This window comes from Rhinoraja longicauda, chromosome 26 (assembly GCF_053455715.1).
Source record: "Rhinoraja longicauda isolate Sanriku21f chromosome 26, sRhiLon1.1, whole genome shotgun sequence".
Classification (NCBI taxonomy): Eukaryota; Metazoa; Chordata; class Chondrichthyes; order Rajiformes; family Arhynchobatidae; genus Rhinoraja; species Rhinoraja longicauda.
The window spans coordinates 1,249,956-1,270,102 of NC_135978.1; the positions used below are offsets into that span (position 1 = coordinate 1,249,956).

Here is a 20,147-nt window from a genome sequence, read left to right on the forward strand (position 1 = left end):
TACACTGATGAGAGGCACAGATGGGGTGGACTATTGTCTATTGACTGTCAGAACCTTTCCCCGAGGTGGAACTGTCAAATATTAAGAGGCAAAGCTTCAAGGTTTAGGGGGGCAACGTTTAAATGCGACGTGCAGGGCAAGTTTGTTTTCACACAGAGGTGGTGGGTGCCTGGAACGTTCTGCTGGTGGAGGCAGATACAATATTGTCTGAGTGATAAAGCTGCCCCTAAGGTCCCTCTTGGATCTCCCCCCTCTCACCTTTAGCCTGTGCCCTCTAGTTTTAGAATCCTCTACCCTGGGAAAAAAAGACCTGAACATTCACTTTATCCATGCTCTAGAGCTTGGAAAGGTTTAGACTCGAGATACAGCATGGAAACAGGCCCTTCGGCCCACTGAGACCCTGCTGACCAGCGACCAACATGCACTGGGGACAATTTTATAACCTACCAAAGCCAATTAACCTCGAATCCTGCACGTCTTTGGAGTGTGGGAGGAAACCGGAGCACCCGGAGAAAACCCACGCAGGTCACGGGGAGAACGTGCAAACTCCGTACAGACAGCGCCCGTAGTGGGGATGGAACCCTGGTCTCTGGCGCTGTGAGGCAGCAGCTCTACCCGCTGCGCCACCGTGCCGCTTGAAGAAACTCACACAAAAACTATTTTATCTTGTAGATATAATAAAGAGAAGAATTGTCAGGTTTGGCAAGAGGAAAAAGCGGCCACCGTCTAGGAAGAAATTCGCCGCAACTTACAACGTGCTTCCCAGCGAGATCAGTGACTAACTGGAGCAAAGGGCCCGCTTGTCCATGGCTTGAGTTGTGTAAAGTGACTGTAATTTGCAGCAGACAGCTGGACCAGCACCTGGCAACACAAGACTGCAATATTGGACCCCAGCACCTGGCAACACAAGACTGCAATACTGGACCCCAGCACCTGGCAACACAACACTGCAATACTGGACCAGCACCTGGCAACACAAGACTGCAATATTGGACCCCAGCACCTGGCAACACAAGACTGCAATACTGGACCCCAGCACCTGGCAACACAACACTGCAATACTGGACCCCAGCACCTGGCAACACAACACTGCAATACTGGACCCCAGCACCTGGCAACACAAGACTGCAATACTGGACCCCAGCACCTGGCAACACAAGACTGCAATACTGGACCCCAGCACCTGGCAACACAAGACTGCAATACTGGCGGTGGGGGCTACACGACTTTTAACATGACTTATTTTACTAGAATCTTAGGTCACACAAGATGCTTTGTTCTAAGATTTACATCGTACGTTTTGGAGTGATCGAGAGAGATAGAGAGAGATAGAGACAGAGACAGAGAGAGAGAGAGAGAGAGAGAGAGAGAGAAATCGCGAGATCGCAACCTTTTACAGTAGAATGCAGAGTTAAAACAAAGCCCTTGTGAATATTCCATGGCGATCTACATCGGCGCCTTTTGTTGAGTGTGTGACAGGGCAGATTGCAGATACAAGGGTCATTCTGCAGGTTTATGGTTTACGAGGTACTAAAACAAGAATATCTGGGCCACGTCCTCAAAGATGGTTTTGGACTGAGGTCTCGTATAATTCCGGATCTTATAATCGTCTATAATTGGGATCAGAGGTCAAAGCCTCAGAATTAAAGGACGTTCCTTTAGGAAGGAGACGAGGAGGAATGTCTTTAGTCAGAGGGTGGTGAATCTGTGGGATTCTTTGCCACAGACGGCTGTGGAGGCCAAGTCAGTGGATATATTTAAGGTAGAGATAGATAGATAGATTCTTGATTAGTGCAGGTGTCAGGGGTTATGGGGAGAAGGCAGGCGAATGGGGTTAGGAGGGAGAGATAGATCAGCCATGATTGAATGGTGGAGTAGACTTGATGGGCCGAATGGCCTAATTCTTCTCCTTTCACTCATGAACATGAACTTATAATTCAATCTTAAAACTGGTTTTGTGGGGATCGAGTGCGTTTGGGTGTGGTTGTGGAGACCAACTAGTTCTGCAGGCTGTATAATACGACTAGGGTTTAGACAGCATTGTTTCAGGTTATTACAGAATTAACTCTTTCTTTTTTTGTCGGTTTAAATAACCCGTTCACCAGGATAGCAGCTACAGCAGTGATCGCTGACTCTGGCAAAACAAGTTTGTGAAGATAGACACAGAGTGCTGGAGTAACTCAGTGGGACAGGCAGCATCTCTGGAGGAAAGGAATGGGTGTCGTTTTCGGGTCGAGACCCTTCTTCATACTAAAGTTCCCTGACTTTCAGTCTGACTTCTCTCCACAGTCGATGCTGCCTGTCCCGCTGAGTTACTCCAGCCTTTTGTGGCTATCTACGGTTTAAACCAGCATTGTTGTTCCTTCCAGCACAAAAAGTTTGTGAACCAGGTTTGTGGGTCAGACTCAAACTCCACCAGCATTCAGTCTAGTTTATTGTCATGTGTACAGTGAAATGGTTTTGCTAACCAGTCAGCAGAAAGACAATCCATGATTACAATCGACCCATTCACAGTGTAGGGTTACTTAGTGCAAGGTAAAGCCCGATCAAAGGTAGAACAAGGGCCACAAATTAGGAAGATAGTAGTTCAGGACTGCTCTCTGGTTGTGGTAGGATGGTTCAGTTGCCTGATAACAGCCGGGAAGAAACTGTCCCTGAATCTGGAGGTGTGCGTTTTCACACTTCTGTACCTCTTGCCTGATGGGAGAGGGGAGAAGAGGGAGTGACCGGGGTGAGACTGGTCCTTGATGATGCTGCTGGCCTTGCCGAGGCAGCGTGAGGTGTAGATGGAGTTGATGGGAGGGAGGTTGGTTTGTGTGATGGTCTGGGCTAGTGTAGCTGCTCCTGAGGCTGATGCTGTGGGACCTCTGACCTCTCTACCTCCTGCCTGATGGGAGCAGTGATTTCCCTTGTCACATCTCAGCGGCACGGTGGCGCAGCGGGTAGAGCTGCTGCCTCACAGCGCCAAAGACCCGGGTTCCATCCTGACTACGGGTGCTGTCTGTACGGAGTTTGCACGTTCTCCCCGTGACCTGCGTGGGTTTTCTCCGGGTGCTCCGGTTTCCTCCCACACTCCAAAGACGTGCAGGTTTGTAGGTTGATTGGCTTTGATAAAAATTGTCCCTAGTGTGTGTAGGATAGTGTTAATGTGTGGGGATGGCTGGTCGGCACGGACTCGGTGGGCCGATGGGCCTGTTTCCGCGCTGTGTCTCTAATCTAAACAAAACTAAAATAAACATGTTGGCGTTGGGAATCGAGAAAATTCCACTTGGTAATTACCTCTCGAAAAAGAAATTCCACGCTATCTGTGCGGAGTTTGTACGTTCTCTTCGTGACCTGCGTGGGTTTTCTCCGGGTGCTCCGGTTTCCTCCCACACTCCAAAAACGTGCAGGTAAACAGGCTTAATTTCAATGTAATATTGTCCCTAGTGTGTAGTGTGTGCTAGTGTAGCAGCATCACTGGTCAGCAGACTTAGTGGGCCAAAGTGGCTGCTTCCAGGCTATTTCTCAACTAAAACTAACGAAGAAATCCTGAATTTGTGTGTAAAAGCGTGTTATTAGGGCCTCACAGTACCAGAGACCCGGCTTTGATCCTGACCTCAGGTCCAGTCTGCGTGGACTTTGTACGTTCTCCCTGTGACCGCGTGGGTTTTCTCCGGGTGCTCCGGTTTCCTCACACTCTCCAAAGACATGCGGGTTTGTAGGTTAATCGCCCCCCTGTAAGTTGGCACTAGTGTGTAGGGGGTGGATGAGAAAGTGGGATAACATAGAGCTAAGTGTGAACGGGTGAAGGAGGGTCAGCACGGACATGGCGGGCCTGCAGTACCTCTAAAACAAATGTCAAAACTAAAAGCCGAGGTAGAGCAAGAGTAATGTGTGTCGGGCCATGGAACAGCCAAGGTTTCAAAAGATGCAAATCATTTGGCAACTGAAGGTTTGAAACATATTCTGCAGGTTGCCATTAATTTGCATTGAAATTAATCTGCAGTGGGTTTAATGTTAAACCAGAGGAAGCTAAACGGAGACAGAGGGAACGTTGATTCTTTTCTCAGATTAGTCTAGATCATGAGGGAATTTTTAAACGCTAAATTATTGGTACTCAGGAAGTAATCTACAGAAAATAGACACAGAAAGCTGAAGTACCTCAGCAGGACAGACAGGCAGCATTTACTGGAGAGGAGGAATGGTGCTGCCTGTCTGTCCCGCTGAGTAACTCCAGCTTTTTGTATCTTATCTTCAGTTTAAACCAGCATCTGCTGTTCCTACAAGTAATCTACAGAATTAGTGTGATCTGGTATCAGAACTGATTGCTGATCTAGTTGATTAATGAGGTTTTTTTATGGGGGAAATATTCTCAAATGTTTACAATTGTCACTTTTTTTGTACGTTTTCAAAAACTATTAAAATTTTGGAATTAATTTTCTTTCTGGATGATTGTTCGTGAACTTTACTCCCTAAGTCATGATTTGCCGTGTAATTTTACACTGGTTGCACTGTGTTTTAGTTGATTGTTGCTCCAGGTCTCTTGTCTACCTGTCCATGGGCCTTGGCCTTGAACACAAATCAATTTCATCTCGAACAAGACGGATGGTCTAATTAGCTTTTAGATAAGGAGGAACTGGAGTCAGAGTTGTACAGCATGGAAACAGGCCCTTCAGCCCAACTTACTCATGCTGGCCAAGATGTCCCATCTATTTAATTTTTAAATTCAGTTTAAATTTATTTAACATATTCCCAACATACAAATTCAAAAGGACAATCAAATTCTCAAATTACTCTTTTCAATGTAGTATTTAAGTTTCCAACCTGTTGGAAAAATTGATCTGAAATCATCAATTCTTAACAGTCAAGCCTTTTTCAACACAACTACTCAGATCAACGCAAGATGTATACTTTAGTATGTTATTTCTACTTTCTATGCAAGATGTGCATTATTTTTATTATTTCGCCATGTTCCAAACTTAATTGCTTAGTTTACAACGGCAGAACTCCCAACATTTGGTTTTAAAAATTCATCATTTTGATGTCCAAAATTCACTTTTACACCAAAATTCATATGGCGCGCAATGTAACATTTCAGCAAAAAAAAAAAGTATGCACGCCAAATGTGCTACATTCACCTGTGAAAATCAACTATTATTTCCAATAGTCTGTAGTCCTTGGACTGCATGTACAATGCCAGGCCTATCATGAGTATATATTTATAGAAAGGTTATTGGACAGAGATACTTTTTACAACACAAAGAAAACATTGTTTTGTTTTGTTTTTTCTATTTTGCTTTTTCCTTACACATCCCAATTCTCTTGGTATTGAATAAAAGAACAATAGTCATAAAATGTATGACTAAGTTATGAAGAGTTGATATATGCGACTCGACTAAGCATACGGAAGTACTTGAAGTAAATTCGCACATTAATTGATAATCAGCCCAGAAAGGTGGTAATTGGCTTTTCTGCTGTGTTTTATATTTTAAGCCTGTCTTAATTAATTAATATAGTTATATAATCTTGCACTTAAATGTAATATTTACTCATTACAGTTCCACCACTGATTTTCTGGCACTCTTGGTTCCAGAGCTTTGCTGGTTTATCCAGCAGGCCAAGGAAGTCGGCCATGGGGATAGATGTGCTGGCTCCAGCTGGGCTGGAGTTGCAGAGCCCCGACCGCAGGTTGCAAACTCAACCCACCGATCGGCCGTGGAAGTCCCAATGTGGTCAAGATTTGCTGCCTTGCCCAGCCTAGGTGCCACATTTTCGGGGAGACTTCCAGGGCGGGCAGGGGGGATTTCTTGCAGATCCTCTAGCGGCCAAATTGACAAATTGCAATTACCGACTGTTTTGTGGAAATATGCGAGGCGAAATCGGAATGGCGGAAATGAAATAAGAAAGCGGATACTTTCTCCAAAAGTCGAAAGGGTTGGGAGGGGTGCAACGGGGAAACAGGCCCTGCTGTCTGCAGAGTCCGTGCTGACCAGCGATCCCCGCACATTAACACCATCCCGCCACACGCACTAGGGACAATTTATAATTATACCAAGCCAATTAATGTACAAATACTGTACATCTTTGGAGTGTGAGAGGAAACCGGAGCACCTGGTGGAAACCCCCACAGGTCACGGGTAGAACGTCCAAACTCCGTACAGACAGCACCCGTAGTCAGGATCAAACATGGGTCTCTGGTGCTGCAAGGCAACAACTCTACCGCTGTGCCACCGACAGTGCCGCCACTTCTGTGCACTATCTTTGACTATAGTTAATCCAAAATAAGAATTGAGTGCAGAGCAAGCATTGTGCACAACTGCATGTATTTATTTCAATACAAATGTACAATAGATGAGTTTACAAGCAGGTCACCACCACCATCACCATCACATTTCCACTACCATCTACAATAGAGTGCATTTCTAAATGGCATTAATTACAATTAGCATTCATTGCACAAAAGAAACAGGAAGCAGGTCGGTGTCTATGTTAAATATAACCTTCAGCACTCAATTGTCAAAAGTGCATGCTTAACACCAACGGTTTGAGATATCAGACATTTGGATTTTGTTGAACGAAACATTGGTACCACACATTAGGGGGTTAGTAATGGAACAGATAGAACACGTACAAGGCAGGGGCCCCCTGAGATAGGTCCATCCAAAGGCATTCTAGAACGGTGTGAAGTGGAGAAACATCTCAATCTACAGGTTGCTCATTAGTGTCCCACCCAGAGTACTGGCTTTAATAATATATACAACATGTTTGTGAATGTAAAATCAATGTTTCAAACTGTTACTGGTAGTGTTGTCGTGCCACAGGCATGTTGTGACATTCCTAGGATGCATCACTCTCCACTGTAGTAGATCGATTTCAGAAGGTAGTTGGTGGAATCCTGCTGCAGCTGGGTGTACAAGTGCTTCACACTGTTGGTTGCCAGTGTGTTTGTGATTTCACACTTGCTCACTGTAGTGCATGGACGGATGTGGATTCTGATATCACAATCAATGGCCTCCTACAAACAGTGGAGGAAGGAACTACAGATGCTGGTTTACACCACACGCTGGAGTAACTGAAGGAAGGAATAGGGGACCCGAAACATTACTTATTCCTTCTCTCCAGAGATGCTGCCCGACCCGCTGAGTTACTCCAGAGCTTTGTGTCTGCCTCCTACAAATAACCTTTTTGACAAATATTTTCAGCAATTGCGTTAATTCTTATCTTTAAAAGTTTAAGATAATTTTAATAATTCTTCATTCTCAGAATAGACACAAGGTTTATGTGGCATTCCTCTCACTACTTCACCTACCCCTGGGGTTGGTGGTTACAGAATGCTGGCGGGGATGTCTGAACCAGTAACAATGTGGACTGATTCACATGGTCAACCTGCTCTGGGAAGTTCACGTACAACTATCACACGTGTAGGAAACAACTGCAGATGCTGCTTTACACCACAGATAGACACATAATGCTGGAGTAACTCAGCGGGTCAGGCAGCATCTCTGGAGAGAAGGAATGGGTGACGTTTCAGGTCGAGACCCTTCATCAGACTGGGAGTCACCTGAACGTCACCCATTCCTTTTCTCCAGAGATGCTACCTGGCCCGGCCAGCACTTGGTGTGTGTCTACCACCAGCATACCCCACCCCTGGCACCTCTGTCCCCATTTACAGACCGTCTTTGCCAACATTCCCAGTGACATATCCACAGATGTGATGAATTGGCAGGTACATATTCAAGCAGTGACTGCTGCCTAGCGTAACACAGGCAGGGACTCGAGTGTTGCGTGTGATTCCAGTTTTACACTGTGCAGTTATCAACATTTTAAAACGGCTAACTCCACAAAGAAAAAATACCCATGTCACCATCAAGTCACATTTTGAATAGAGATATATCTAATCTCTTCCAGGTTTATCCAGCTGTTATTTAGAAATAAATATTTTAAAACTAAATAAAGGCAGAGTGAATGAATGTGCAGTTTTGGCCCAAGTCTGAATCCCACCAACGTACACCACCTGTCAATAGTTCACTGCTTGCTTACTGCTGCAATTTAACACAAGGCAAACATGCCATCCCACAGCACCCATTTTACCCCACCATTAAAGGTTATTTAGTTGGGAAGCCTCTGTTCCCACACACATGTGTACCCATGGAGGCATCATGTTTATAACAATGGAAGCCAGAGTGTTTGCATTCTGCAAATCGCCTGCAAAACCAGCTTTACAATTATTAAATGTTCATTGGATAATTGCTTCCCAAGGTTCTTTTCTGAAACAAAATAAAAATTGGTTAAGGCATTCTGATTGGTAAGATTCAGGAAAAAAAATCGATAAGTTATATTAACATTTCATGGTTTTCTTTGTAAACAACACTTGCAGAATTGGAGATAACTGGTCAGTAGTGAAGGCACTGCAGACCGATGTCCGTCTGGTCAGTAGTGAAGGCACTGCAGACCGATGTCCGTTACAGTGCGATGGGACAGGGCTGGGCTCAGACATCACGCCAGCTTGACCGGTCGGTCCCTTTGCAAACTTGCCGGCTCGCTGAACAGTTTGAATCACCCTTGACACCATTTACTACCCTCCCCTCCCCCCCCTCTCCCCATTCTGAGCTGGTCGATACAAATGCCTGAGGACCCTCTCCCCATTCTGAGCTGGTCGATACAAATGCCTGAGGACCCTCTCGGTCTAACTGCAGGTCAAGCTAACTAGATATTTGAGCCAGTTCAAAGGTTAAGCTGGCCAAGTATGGCATGGGCAGTCTGCCCGCTCACCTCAATACCAGTCTGCCCGCTCACCTCACCTCAATACCAGTCTGCCCTGCGCACCTCAATACCACACAGTCTGCCCGCTCACCTCAATACCACACAGTCTGCCCGCTCACCTCACCTCAATACCACAGTCTGCCCGCTCACCTCAATACCACACAGCAGTGTTACTGCTTCACAATCTATAGAAATAGGCAGTATATTTTACAATGTTAGTACATTTGTCAGTATCAAACCTTCCGAAATCTTTTGGGTTTGATGATCATGTTATCAAACGAACACAAATAAAAGGATTGATGATACTCTCATGTGCAGCCAACAAGTGACGTTACCACATCTCCTTTACCCACTGATTCACCCTTGTGTCCTTGGTGCAGTGGTTTTGGATGAAGAAAGACACAAAGTGCTGTGTCACAGAGTGCTGGAGTAACTCAGCGGGTCAGGCAGCATCTGTGGAGAACATGGATAGGTGATGTTTCACAGAGTGCTGGAGTAACTCAGCAGGTCAGGCAGCATCTGTGGAGAACATGGATAAGTGACGTTTCATGCCAGCACCCTTTTTCAGATTGAAGAATGGTTCCAACCATGTTCTCCAGTGATGCTGCCTGACCCACTGAGTTACTCCAGCACTTTGGTAAACCAACACCTGCAGTTCCTTGTTTCTACAGTGATCTTAATTTGTAACCAGGGTAACCAAAACCAGAGTGGTGAACATTTCTAGCGTTTAACATAATGAAGTGACACACATTTACTAGCTTGCTTTATATTAAATTAGCACTCCAATAGGCAATGTGTCAGATGTCAATGAGTCGAGATTGTTTTTACCAAACTGTTGAAGTCAGCATACCTCAAACCTTATTTAGCCTCTTCCAATTTACAGTATGAAAAAGTTCTCCCCTAGTTACTCTGAATGAAACTAGTTTCAGATATTTGAAGTCATCCTTGCAGCCCACTCTAATTTCCCACTGGCTAATGCTAAATGGAGAAACATTAGCAATGCTACCCAAAATTGGAGTTGGCCAAGAAAGTCAAGCCAACTTTCATATTTTGCAGTGAGGATGTTCAGATTAGTTTAGTTTAAAGATACAGAGTGGAAATAGGCCCACCGAGTCTGCGCCGACCAGCGATCCCTGCATACTAACACTACCCTACACACACTAGGGACAAGTTACACTTATACCGAGCCAATTAACCTACAAACCTGCACGTCTTCAGAGCGTGGGAGGAAACCGAAGATCTCAGAGAAAACCCACGCAGGCCAGAGAGAACGTACAAACTCTGTACAGACAGCACCCGTAGCCATGACCGAGCACGGGTCTCTGGCGCTGTGAGGCAGCAACTCTACCGCTTCACCACCATGCCGCACCATTAATATCACATATTCCACAGCCCCACGTTCTGACGGGAATTTGTTAATGTGAAGGAGTTAAAACAACTAGGTTCCTACACTTGAATTTCCCAATCTAAATTGATAATCTACAGCTTCCATGGTTTTGCATTCACTGAAGACCATTCAATGTCAAGGCAACACACAAGTGCTGGCGATAGGGTTCCCCCCCCTGGTTCATTAACACAAAATAACATTTACACAAGGCCATTTAATTTTCATAAATAAAAATGAATAAATGGATAATTCTTATTCGTAATTAGAGTGAGCATGGTAATAAAGTTAGACTTTAGTGTTATGTTCATTAGTTGTTGGTCTCACTCCCATCAGTAACCCGAGCCAGGGTGAACGTTGGCTACACACCCCCTACCTCCTGATCCATGGGCAAGGTACCCCTCCCTCCTGATCAATGGGCGAGGCACCCCTACCTCCTGCATCCACATAGTTACGCACCCCTACCCACTGATCCATGGAACATGCCCCTACCCACTGATCCATGGAGCATGTCCCTACCTCCTCCATCCATGGAGCATGTCCCTACCCACTGATCCATGGAGCATGTCCCTACCCACTGATCCATGGAACATGTCCCTACCCACTGATCCATGGAACATGCCCCTACCCACTGATCCATGGAACATGTCCCTACGCACTGATCCATGGAACATGTCCCTACGCACTGATCCATGGAACATGTCCCTACGCACTGATCCATGGAGCATGTCCCTACCCACTGATCCATGGAGCATGTCCCTACCCACTGATCCATGGAGCATGTCCCTACCCACTGATCCATGGAGCATGTCCCTACGCACTGATCCATGGAGCGTCCCTACCTCCTCCATCCATGGAGCATGTCCCTACCCACTGATCCATGGAGCATGTCCCTACCCACTGATCCATGGAGCGTCCCTACCTCCTCCATCCATGGAGCATGTCCCTACGCACTGATCCATGGAGCGTCCTTACCTCCTCCATCCATGGAGCATGCCCCTACGCACTGATCCATGGAGCGTCCCTACCTCCTCCATCCATGGAGCATGTCCCTACGCACTGCTCCATGGAGCGTCCCTACCCACTGATCCATGGAGCATGTCCCTACCCACTGATCCATGGAGCATGTCCCTACCCACTGATCCATGGAGCATGTCCCTACCCACTGATCCATGGAGCATGTCCCTACCCACTGATCCATGGAGCAAGGTACCCGTACCTCCTGCTCCCATGGGTGAGGTGGAGTCACATGGCTGGGAATGGCCACACTGGTCAGTCGTGGCAAGGCAGCCTGATCAAACACTCTCCCCAAATTGTCATACTTGCACCAAGAGAATAGTGCAGATTTCAAACAAGGACAAACCCTTTGTACAACTGGCGGTCGTGGTCCAGTAGCACTGTGAGCCGCTGTAGAGTAAGTAATTTAGTAAACTATCATTGAAGGTACGCTCTTGTATAGATTCATCACCTGTGCATCGGTCAATGCAAAACCACAGTGGCACAAAGAAAGCAAAGAGTGGAAACGACACTCCCATGGGGGTCCAACGAGATTCAACAGTTGTAAGGCCTACAATGCACAGAGAGGCAATGGTACTGATGGCTGCCAGGTTGACAGTATCCTACATGACACAAGGCAGCCACTACTGAGGTCCACTAATCTGCAGCTTCTGGTGATGGACTAAGTGCAGCAGGTAAGCTGCCGACAGTCCAGGTTGTCCTCGGGTGGCCCGGTCGGTGTTGATGGTGTAGGATTGAGATGACTTGCTCGCTTGGATGCAAGATGCCTGTGTGGCATGAATGTGTGGATTGCACCGACTATGTAGCGCTGAGTAATTCTGCAAAACAACTTGATTGAGGAGTCAGGAATTCCAGTGTAACATCACCTAAGTATTTACATCTTGCCGAAACGCCAGAGGTTGAAGTTTCACCGCACTGCAGCCTGTGCTTTGGCCGAGTCATTGTGTGGCGCTAGTAATCTCTGGCTAACTACCGCTGGCACTCTCCACCACGACATTGGAAATTTAAACCTCCGACAAGCTTTCTTCAACGTGAAAGCCAAAACAACCTATCACAGAAAAAATAATCCACAGTATTGGAATCAGTCTATGTACAGGGACTCCAGTTTGCCTCTGAACGAAGATGCCTTTCTTTAGTTCCCAAACGTATTTCAAAAACAACTCCTGGAATGTGGCTGCTGTGCTTTACGATCATTGTTTTTTCTCACGGGTTGTGATGGTGACCAGCTGCTTGGCTGCCTTGGCAATGTCGTAGGCACACTGGATGACTTGTTGTGTGAGCAGCTGCATGTCTACAGGAGCGCCCGGCTCTGGAGGAATCGTTTTCCTGCACTCACACTGCAGTCTGAAGGCACTGGCATTTAGCAATTTCAAAGACGACCGAACTGTGTCCAGAGAAGGTTTCTGATCATTAAACAAACACATATATTAATCTGGGTGAACATACAGTGCATATAAGTTCTAGAGTCATAGAATCATAGCGTCATAGAGTCACACAGTGATGCAGTGTGGAAACAGGCCCTTCGGCCCAACTTGCCCACACTGGCCAACATGCCCCATCTACACTAGTCAGTCACAGTGATACAGCGTGGAAACAGGCCCTTCGGCCCAACTTGCCCACACTGGCCAACATGCCCCATCTACACTAGTCCCACCTGCCTGCGTTTGGCCGATTTCCCTCTAAACCTGTCCTATCCATGTACCTGTCTAACTGTTTCTTAGACGTTGCGATTGCACCAGCCTCAACTACCTCCTCCAGCAGTTCATTTCATATGCCCACCACCCTTTGCATTAAAAAGTTACTCCTCAGGTAATTGATAGCCCAAGGGTCACCAATGAGGGAGATGGGAGGTCAGGACTGCTCTCTGGTTGTGGTAGGATGGTTCAGTTGCCTGATAACAGCCGGGAAGAAACTGTCCCTGAATCTGGAGGTGTGCGTTTTCACACTTCTGTACCTCTTGCCTAATGGGAGAGGGGAGAAGAGGGAGTGGCCGGGGTGAGACTGGTCCTTGGTTATGCTTCTGGCCTTGCCAAGGCAGCGTGAAGTGTAGAGAGACTGGTCCTTGATTATGCTGATCAGATGATGACAGGTTTTGGACTTGAGCCTTGAGGGAATCCAGCTTTGAATGGGTGTCATGTCAACTGGCTCAGGTAGATGAGTCCACTTCAAGACCATCTCTTGCCGACACCTACCCTTACTGCAAACAGAGCATGTTAGCTGACCCTTCACCTCACCTGCACCCCCAGTGAAAATGTGCTCTTGCTTTTTGATGTCAACTACATAATCATGAATACTTTGGAATGAATACTGACCTTTGGAAAAAGAGAAGCCATTTCAGTGACAGCAGAGTGGATCTTTTCAGAACATGGCACAAAACTGTGAATGAAATGCACAAAGGGTTAGATTCATTTACTGAGCCCCACCTGCAAAAGTTGCAAAGCAACATCTTTCTTACATTAGAGACCGCAGTTGCTGGAATCCTGAGTAAAAATATAACGAGGCTAGCAAATAGAATTGCTTTGGCTTGGCAACGTTAACCTAGAATGTTTATGACTAAAGATAGACACAGAGTACTGGAGTAACTCAGCGGGTCAGGCAGCATCTCTGGAGAGAAGGAATGGGTGACGATTTGGGTCAAGACCCTTCTTCCGACAGAGTCCGGAAACTAGAGGCATGAAAGGATACAAAACAATCAGAGCAGGCACCGATGAACCAGGAATGGTGGAGCACGCAATGGTCCTTTATTGGCTGTGGAAGAGGTGATAAAGGAGGTACACATGGATGCAGTGGAACGTGCAGGATGTCTAGGGTGGGGAGGGAGAGGGAATGCAAGGGTTACTTGAAATTAGAAAAATCAATATTCATACCACTGGGTTGGAAGCTGCTCAAGTGAAATATGAGGTGCTGTTCCTCCAATATGGGTATGATGCATAGGAAAGAACAGAAGACGATGGCTTAAATCGAAGGTGGACACAAAATGCTGGAGTAACTCAGCGGGTCAGGCAGCATCTCGGGAGAGAAGGAATGGGTGACGTTTCTTCAGAATGAAGAAGGGGCTCGACCCTAAACGTCACCCATTCCTTCTCCCGAGATGCTGCCTGACCCGCTGAGTTACTCCAGCACTCTGTGAAACGTCACCTATCCATGTTCTCCACAGATGCTGCCTGACCCACTGAGTTACTCCAGTACTCTGTCCTTTGTTTATTTAGGCTGCACGATGCCGTGATGGAGGGGGTTCCAGACTGACCTTTCGTGCTTGCACTCCTGTGCTGCTCGTAGCAGCTCCTGGATGTTCTTGGTGACCTGCTCGGTTTTCAGGATGACATCCTCTGTGCTGGGGAGGCTGGAATCCAGCTCGTTGTCGTGCTCATCATAGTCCAGGTGCAACTCCTCCTCCCTTCCCATCTTCCTGTCAGCAATACTGCCATGGAACAAAAGCAGGAGCGAACATGAACACGGTGTACAACAATACAATACAATATATCTTTATTGTCATTGTACCCAGGGGTACAACGAGATTGGGAATGCGCCTCCCATACGATGCAATAATTTAAGTAATTTAGACAGCAGCAACCCAACGAAACGAAACAGTTGTAACAGTTTTGGACAGGGTAAAGTGCAAGTTGATCTATGCGTTGTGGCCATCCGGCTCAGCAGGACCGGTTCATAGCAGCTATGGCCCTGGGGATGAAGCTGTTCCTGAGTCTGGAGGTGCGGGCGTAGAAGGCCTTGTATCGTCTGCCCGATGGAAGGAGTTCGAACAGACTGTTGCAGGGGTGTGAAGAGTCTTTGTGGATGCTGGTGGCTTTCCTGAGGCATCGTGTGTTGTAGATGCCCTCCAAGTCTGGTAGCTGTGTTCCGATGGCCCTCTGAGCTCTATGGACTACCCGCTGTAGAGCTTTCCTCTCTGCCTCCGTGCAGCTGAGGTACCACACAGGGATGCCATGCGTTAGGATGCTCTCTATGGTGCAGCGGTAGAAGGTCGTCAGCAGCTGTTGGGGTAGACCAGACTTTTTCAGTGTTCTTAAGTAGAACAGTCTTTGTTGTGCCTTCTTGACCAGCGCAGCAGTGTTATTGGACCATGTTAGGTCCTCCGAAATGTAAGTGCCCAGAAACTTGAAGCTGGACACTCTCTCCACACTGTCCACCTTGATAGAGATCGGGGCATATTCCCCGTTATGTGACCTACGGAAGTTGATGATCAGCTCCTTGGTCTTGGTGGTATTTAGGGACAGGTTGTTATCCGAGCACCAGTCCGCCAGGTTCTGCACCTCCGCTCTGTAGTTTGTTTCATCCCCGTTGGTGATCAGCCCGATCACCGTTGTGTCATCTGCAAACTTGACAATGGTGTTGGTGTCGAATGCAGGAACACAGTCGTGTGTGAAGAGGGAGTAGAGCATGGGGCTCAGAACACAGCCCTGTGGTGTGCCGGTACTCAGGGTGAAAGTGGAGGACAGGTGCGGGCCCATTCTCACTGCCTGCGGTCGTTCCAGCAGGAAGTCCAGGATCCAGTCACATAATGACGAGCTGAGGCCTAGCTGGTGGAGTTTGGTGATGAGCTTGGTGGGGATGACCGTGTTGAAGGCGGAGCTATAGTCTATGAATAGCATCCTCACGTACGTGCCCTGTCTCTCTAGGTGACAGCGGGTAGTGCTGCTGCCTCACACTGCCACAAACCCGGCTTCCACCCTGACCGCGGGTGCTGTCTTTGTGAGGTTTGCACGCTCTCCCCGTGACCTGCGTGGGTTTTCTCCGGGTTCCCTCCCGCATCCCAAAGATTGCTGCTAAGTGAGTGGTTTATGCCACTATCAGTGTGGACGTGTTCACTGTCTGATGCTGAAGGGAATCCTCGTAGTTTGGGATGAACATTTGTATATATTACTTTTATGAAAAAATCTGATGAATTCGATCAGCAAATCCCCAAATGAAACCAATCAATTAAAAAGGTTTTAGATATTGAGTCATACATCAGAGAAACAGGCCCTTCGGCCGAACTTGCCCACACCGACCAACATATCCCAGCTACACTAGTCCCACCTGCCTGTGTTTGGCCCATATCCCTCCAAACCTGTCCTATCCATGTACCTGTCTAAATATTTCTTAAACGTTGTGATAGTCCCAGCCTCAACTACCTCCTCTGGCAGCTCGTTCCACACACCCACCACCCTTGTGTAAAAAAGTTCATATTAAATCTTTCCCCTCTTACCTTAAACCTATGTCCTCTGGTTCTCGATTCCCCAACTCTGGGCAAAACAAAACTGTGCATCTGCCCGATCTATTCCTCTCATGATTTTATACACACCTTATAAGATCACCCCTCATCCTCCTGCGTTCCAAGGAATGAAGCCCTTGCCCGAGCCTGCTCAACCTCTCCCTGTAGCCTGGTTCCTCGAGTCCCGGCAATATCTTGGTAAATCCTCTCTGAATCCTAGGTGATCCCAAGGCCCACCTGATTTTTCTTCCATGGACATCAGATGCAGAACTAGACCCCACCCCATTACTGGTGACCTTCTTTCTAGTCCGCTGCAGTGATGATCCATGGTACAGAAATGAGCTCCCACCTACTGCACACAGCCTCCGCTCAATGTTTTAGTGCTGACTGACTAGACCCACGTTCCTATTATCAGAACAGAAATTACAACTAAGCATCTACAGCAGTACTTGCAGAGATAACATGGGCGTTGCACAGAAAAACAATGTGGCAGAGACGAGAAATTATCTTCGTAAGTTCAGAAGTGATAGGAGGAGAATTAGGCCATTCGGCCCATCAAGTCAACTCTGTCATTCAATCATGGCTGATCTATCTCTTCCTCCTTACCCCGTTCTCCTGTCTTCTCCCCATAACCCCTGACACCCATACTAATCAAGAATCTATCTATCTATCTCTGCCTGAAAAATATCCACTGACTTGGCCTCCACAGCCGTCTGTGGCAAAGAATTCCACAGATTCACCACCCTCTGACTAAAGAAATTCCTCCTCATCTCCTTGCTAAAGGAACGACCTTTAATTCTGAGGCTGTGCCCTCTGGTCCTAGACTCTCCCACTAGTGGAAACATCCTCCCCACATCCACTCTACCCCGGCCTTTCACTTCCAAAGATTGGAGTTTCACATGGGCACAGGGAGTGTCAGGGTCACCAATGGTCTCACCCCGGTGCCAGGTCGATGCCCTGGGTATTGTCATAATCACTGTCCGTGCCACTGCCCCGCTTCTCCAGTCTGGACACCTGCAAGGAAGGGGACAAGGTGAGGACGATACTACCTGAAGACACACACACTGCACTCACTGCCAGTCTGATTCTCCATTAGTTATCAGCAGAGGAACAAATGAGGCAAATCACACCTCACCTCCACACAAGAGACGGCACCTTTCATTATTACAATGCAAAATAAACCCACTTTTCCACAACTCAAATTTGGTTTTATGATGTGTACTGGCCATAAGTATTAAGCACCAAAAGAATTACGTAATTTAATTAATAAATCAAATCACTGGCTCCAGCCCCAGGAAACACACTGGAAAAGAACTGGGAAGTAGTCAGGAAACAGATTTTTTTTCCCTTTATTACCCGAAAGTTATTTATTTACTGAATTTCAAAACAAGATAATTTTCGATATGTCAAATGGGATTAAAAATAGTTATTGCTATTGGAGAGATACAAATCTGACAGTTGTACTTCCCGTATTTCGTACAAGATTCCACAGTGACCTGGACCTGACAAAGTACGTTGTTTGCAAACGTTGCTGTGAAATTCCACACTAGATTTGACTGACAACATTGATTAGTTAGGGGCGGCACGGTGGTGCAGCGGGTAGAGCTGCTGCCTCACAGCGCCAGTGACCCGGGTTCCATCCTGACTGCGGGTGCTGTCTGTACGGAGTTTGTACGTTCTCCCTGTGACCTGCGTGGGTTTTCTCCGGGTGCTCCGGTTTCCTCCCACACTCCTAGGACGTACATGTTTGTCCATTAATTGGCTTGGTATAATTGCAAATTGTCCCTAGTATGTGTCGGACAGTGCTATTGCACGGGGGGATCGCTGGTCGATACGGACGCGGTGGGCTGAAGGGCCTGTTTCCATGCTGTATCTCTAAACTAAACTAGTTGCTGCAGGAGGCGCCCCCAGGCCACAAACGTTGGAGGTGGTCGGGCAAGGAGGACGATGGTTGACGGGACGACCGTAATGGAGGTAACGGAGTTGCTGCAGTAGGCGCCCCCAGGCCACAGACGTTGGAGGTGGTCGGGCAAGGAGGACGATGGTTGGCGGGACGACCGTAATGGAGGTGACAGCTGCAACCGGCTTCTGTGGCCAGCTGTCACTGGGACTGTGAAATGTCCCCACAACCTGCCCACTCTTGCATACACACTCAATGGGGCTGCATCTATGCATCACCTGCTAAACTGGGGATTGTACTAATGTCACATCGACGATAGGTGCAGGAGGAGGCCATTCGGCCTTTCGAGCCAGCACCGCCACTCATTGTGATCGTGGCTGATCATCCACAATCAGTAACCCGTGCCTGCCTTCTCCCCATATCCCTTGATTCCACTAGCCCCTAGAGCTCTATCTAACTCTCTTTTAAATTCATCCAGTGAATTGGCCACCACTGCCCTCTGTGACAGAGAATTCCACAAATTCACAACTCTCTGGGTGAAAACGTTTTTTCTCATCTCAGTTTTAAATGGCCTCCCCTTTATTCTTAGACTGTGGCCCCTGGTTCTGGACTCCCCCAACACTGGGAACATGTTCCTGCAGGGAAAAATGTAGGGCAATAATCTTACTGATGTGTATGACAGAGTGCTGGAGTAACTCAGCAGGTCAGGCAGCATCTAGGAGAGAAGGAATGGGTGACGTTTCAGGTCGAGACCCTTACTGATCTTTATGGTACTTGGGTACACGTGATAATGAAGGAACCATTGAGGCATTATATTTTCCAATGGCTGTTTGTATTGAAGAAGAAAGCCCAATAATATTTCTGGAATTCTAGGATTAGCACTTTGACAAGGTTCTGAAATGTCTGACTTTAACCTTTCTAATTTTTTGAATCTCAACATTTTAGTCAAATCTTTGTGGGGTATAATGTGGCTGTGACAATTAAGTTTTATCATTTTACATTCTCTTACACCCAAAGTGTCAGCAGTTACAGTTTTTAATAGAAAAGAGAAAATATATAAAATGCATGCACTCATCTGAAGCATTCCTTCAAAAATACTTACACAATGGCAGATGGTTCCAACCCATCACTGCTCAGCTTCAGAGGCATCTTTTTGATACCAAACACCTGTTACTATTTAGGGCTATATATATTTCCCCATTTTTTTTAATTATAAAATTTTCCAAATGTAAGAAAAAGCCCCTTTCACATTTAAGGTAACAATATTTTACATACTCGAGTTAAAATTTAAACTGGGAGGAAATCTTTTTATTGTGGTGTTGATAAAAGGTTTATTACACCAGTCCGGTTTGTTTAAGAGGACTTTTATCCTAACCACTGTCGTTTTGTAACGAACAGTTGCATTGTCCAATTGTTTTGTAAAAATATTTTTTTAAATTGACAGCTGCCAATTGTTCCCGAATCTGACTTTATAGACAATAGGTGCAGGAGGCCATTCGGCCCTTCGAGCCAGCACCACCATTCAATGTGATCATGGCTGATCATTCTCAATCAGTACCCCGTTCCTGCCTTCTCCCCATACCCCCTGACTCGGCTATCCTTAAGAGCTCTATCTAGCTCTCTCTTGAATTTGTTGCCGTTTGACTTTGGATACTGCCAATGGCAGATGGGGTAGGCAGATATCACTCCCATGATAGACGCAAAAAGCTGGAGTTGCTCAGTGGGTCAGACAGCAACTCCGGAAAAAGGGAACAGGTGACCTTTCAGCTTGAGACCCCGTGATATTGAACTTGGATTTCTCCACCCAAAATGTCAAGTGGTTACTGTTCCCAACTAGATCTGGAGCTCAGCTCAGGAATGCTAATAGGAGTTTTTGAATTAGAATATTT

General features: G+C 46.7%; 1 protein-coding gene across 7 annotated transcripts in view; it reads right to left on the reverse strand.

Annotated features, from left to right (window-relative positions):
* Positions 1–6,298: 6,298 nt before the first annotated feature.
* The window catches only part of git1 (G protein-coupled receptor kinase interacting ArfGAP 1), a 145,893-nt gene continuing 132,044 nt past the window's right edge, over positions 6,299–20,147 (reverse strand). For all 7 annotated transcript variants that reach the window (XM_078422453.1, XM_078422452.1, XM_078422451.1 and 4 more), the window contains 4 exons: positions 17,296–17,372; positions 14,394–14,567; positions 13,459–13,522; positions 6,299–12,549 (listed from right to left, as the gene is read on the reverse strand). In XM_078422453.1, coding sequence (XP_078278579.1) covers positions 12,337–12,549; positions 13,459–13,522; positions 14,394–14,567; positions 17,296–17,372 — 528 coding nt within the window. In that variant the 3' untranslated portion in view covers positions 6,299–12,336. The remainder of the gene's footprint in view (positions 12,550–13,458; positions 13,523–14,393; positions 14,568–17,295; positions 17,373–20,147) is intronic.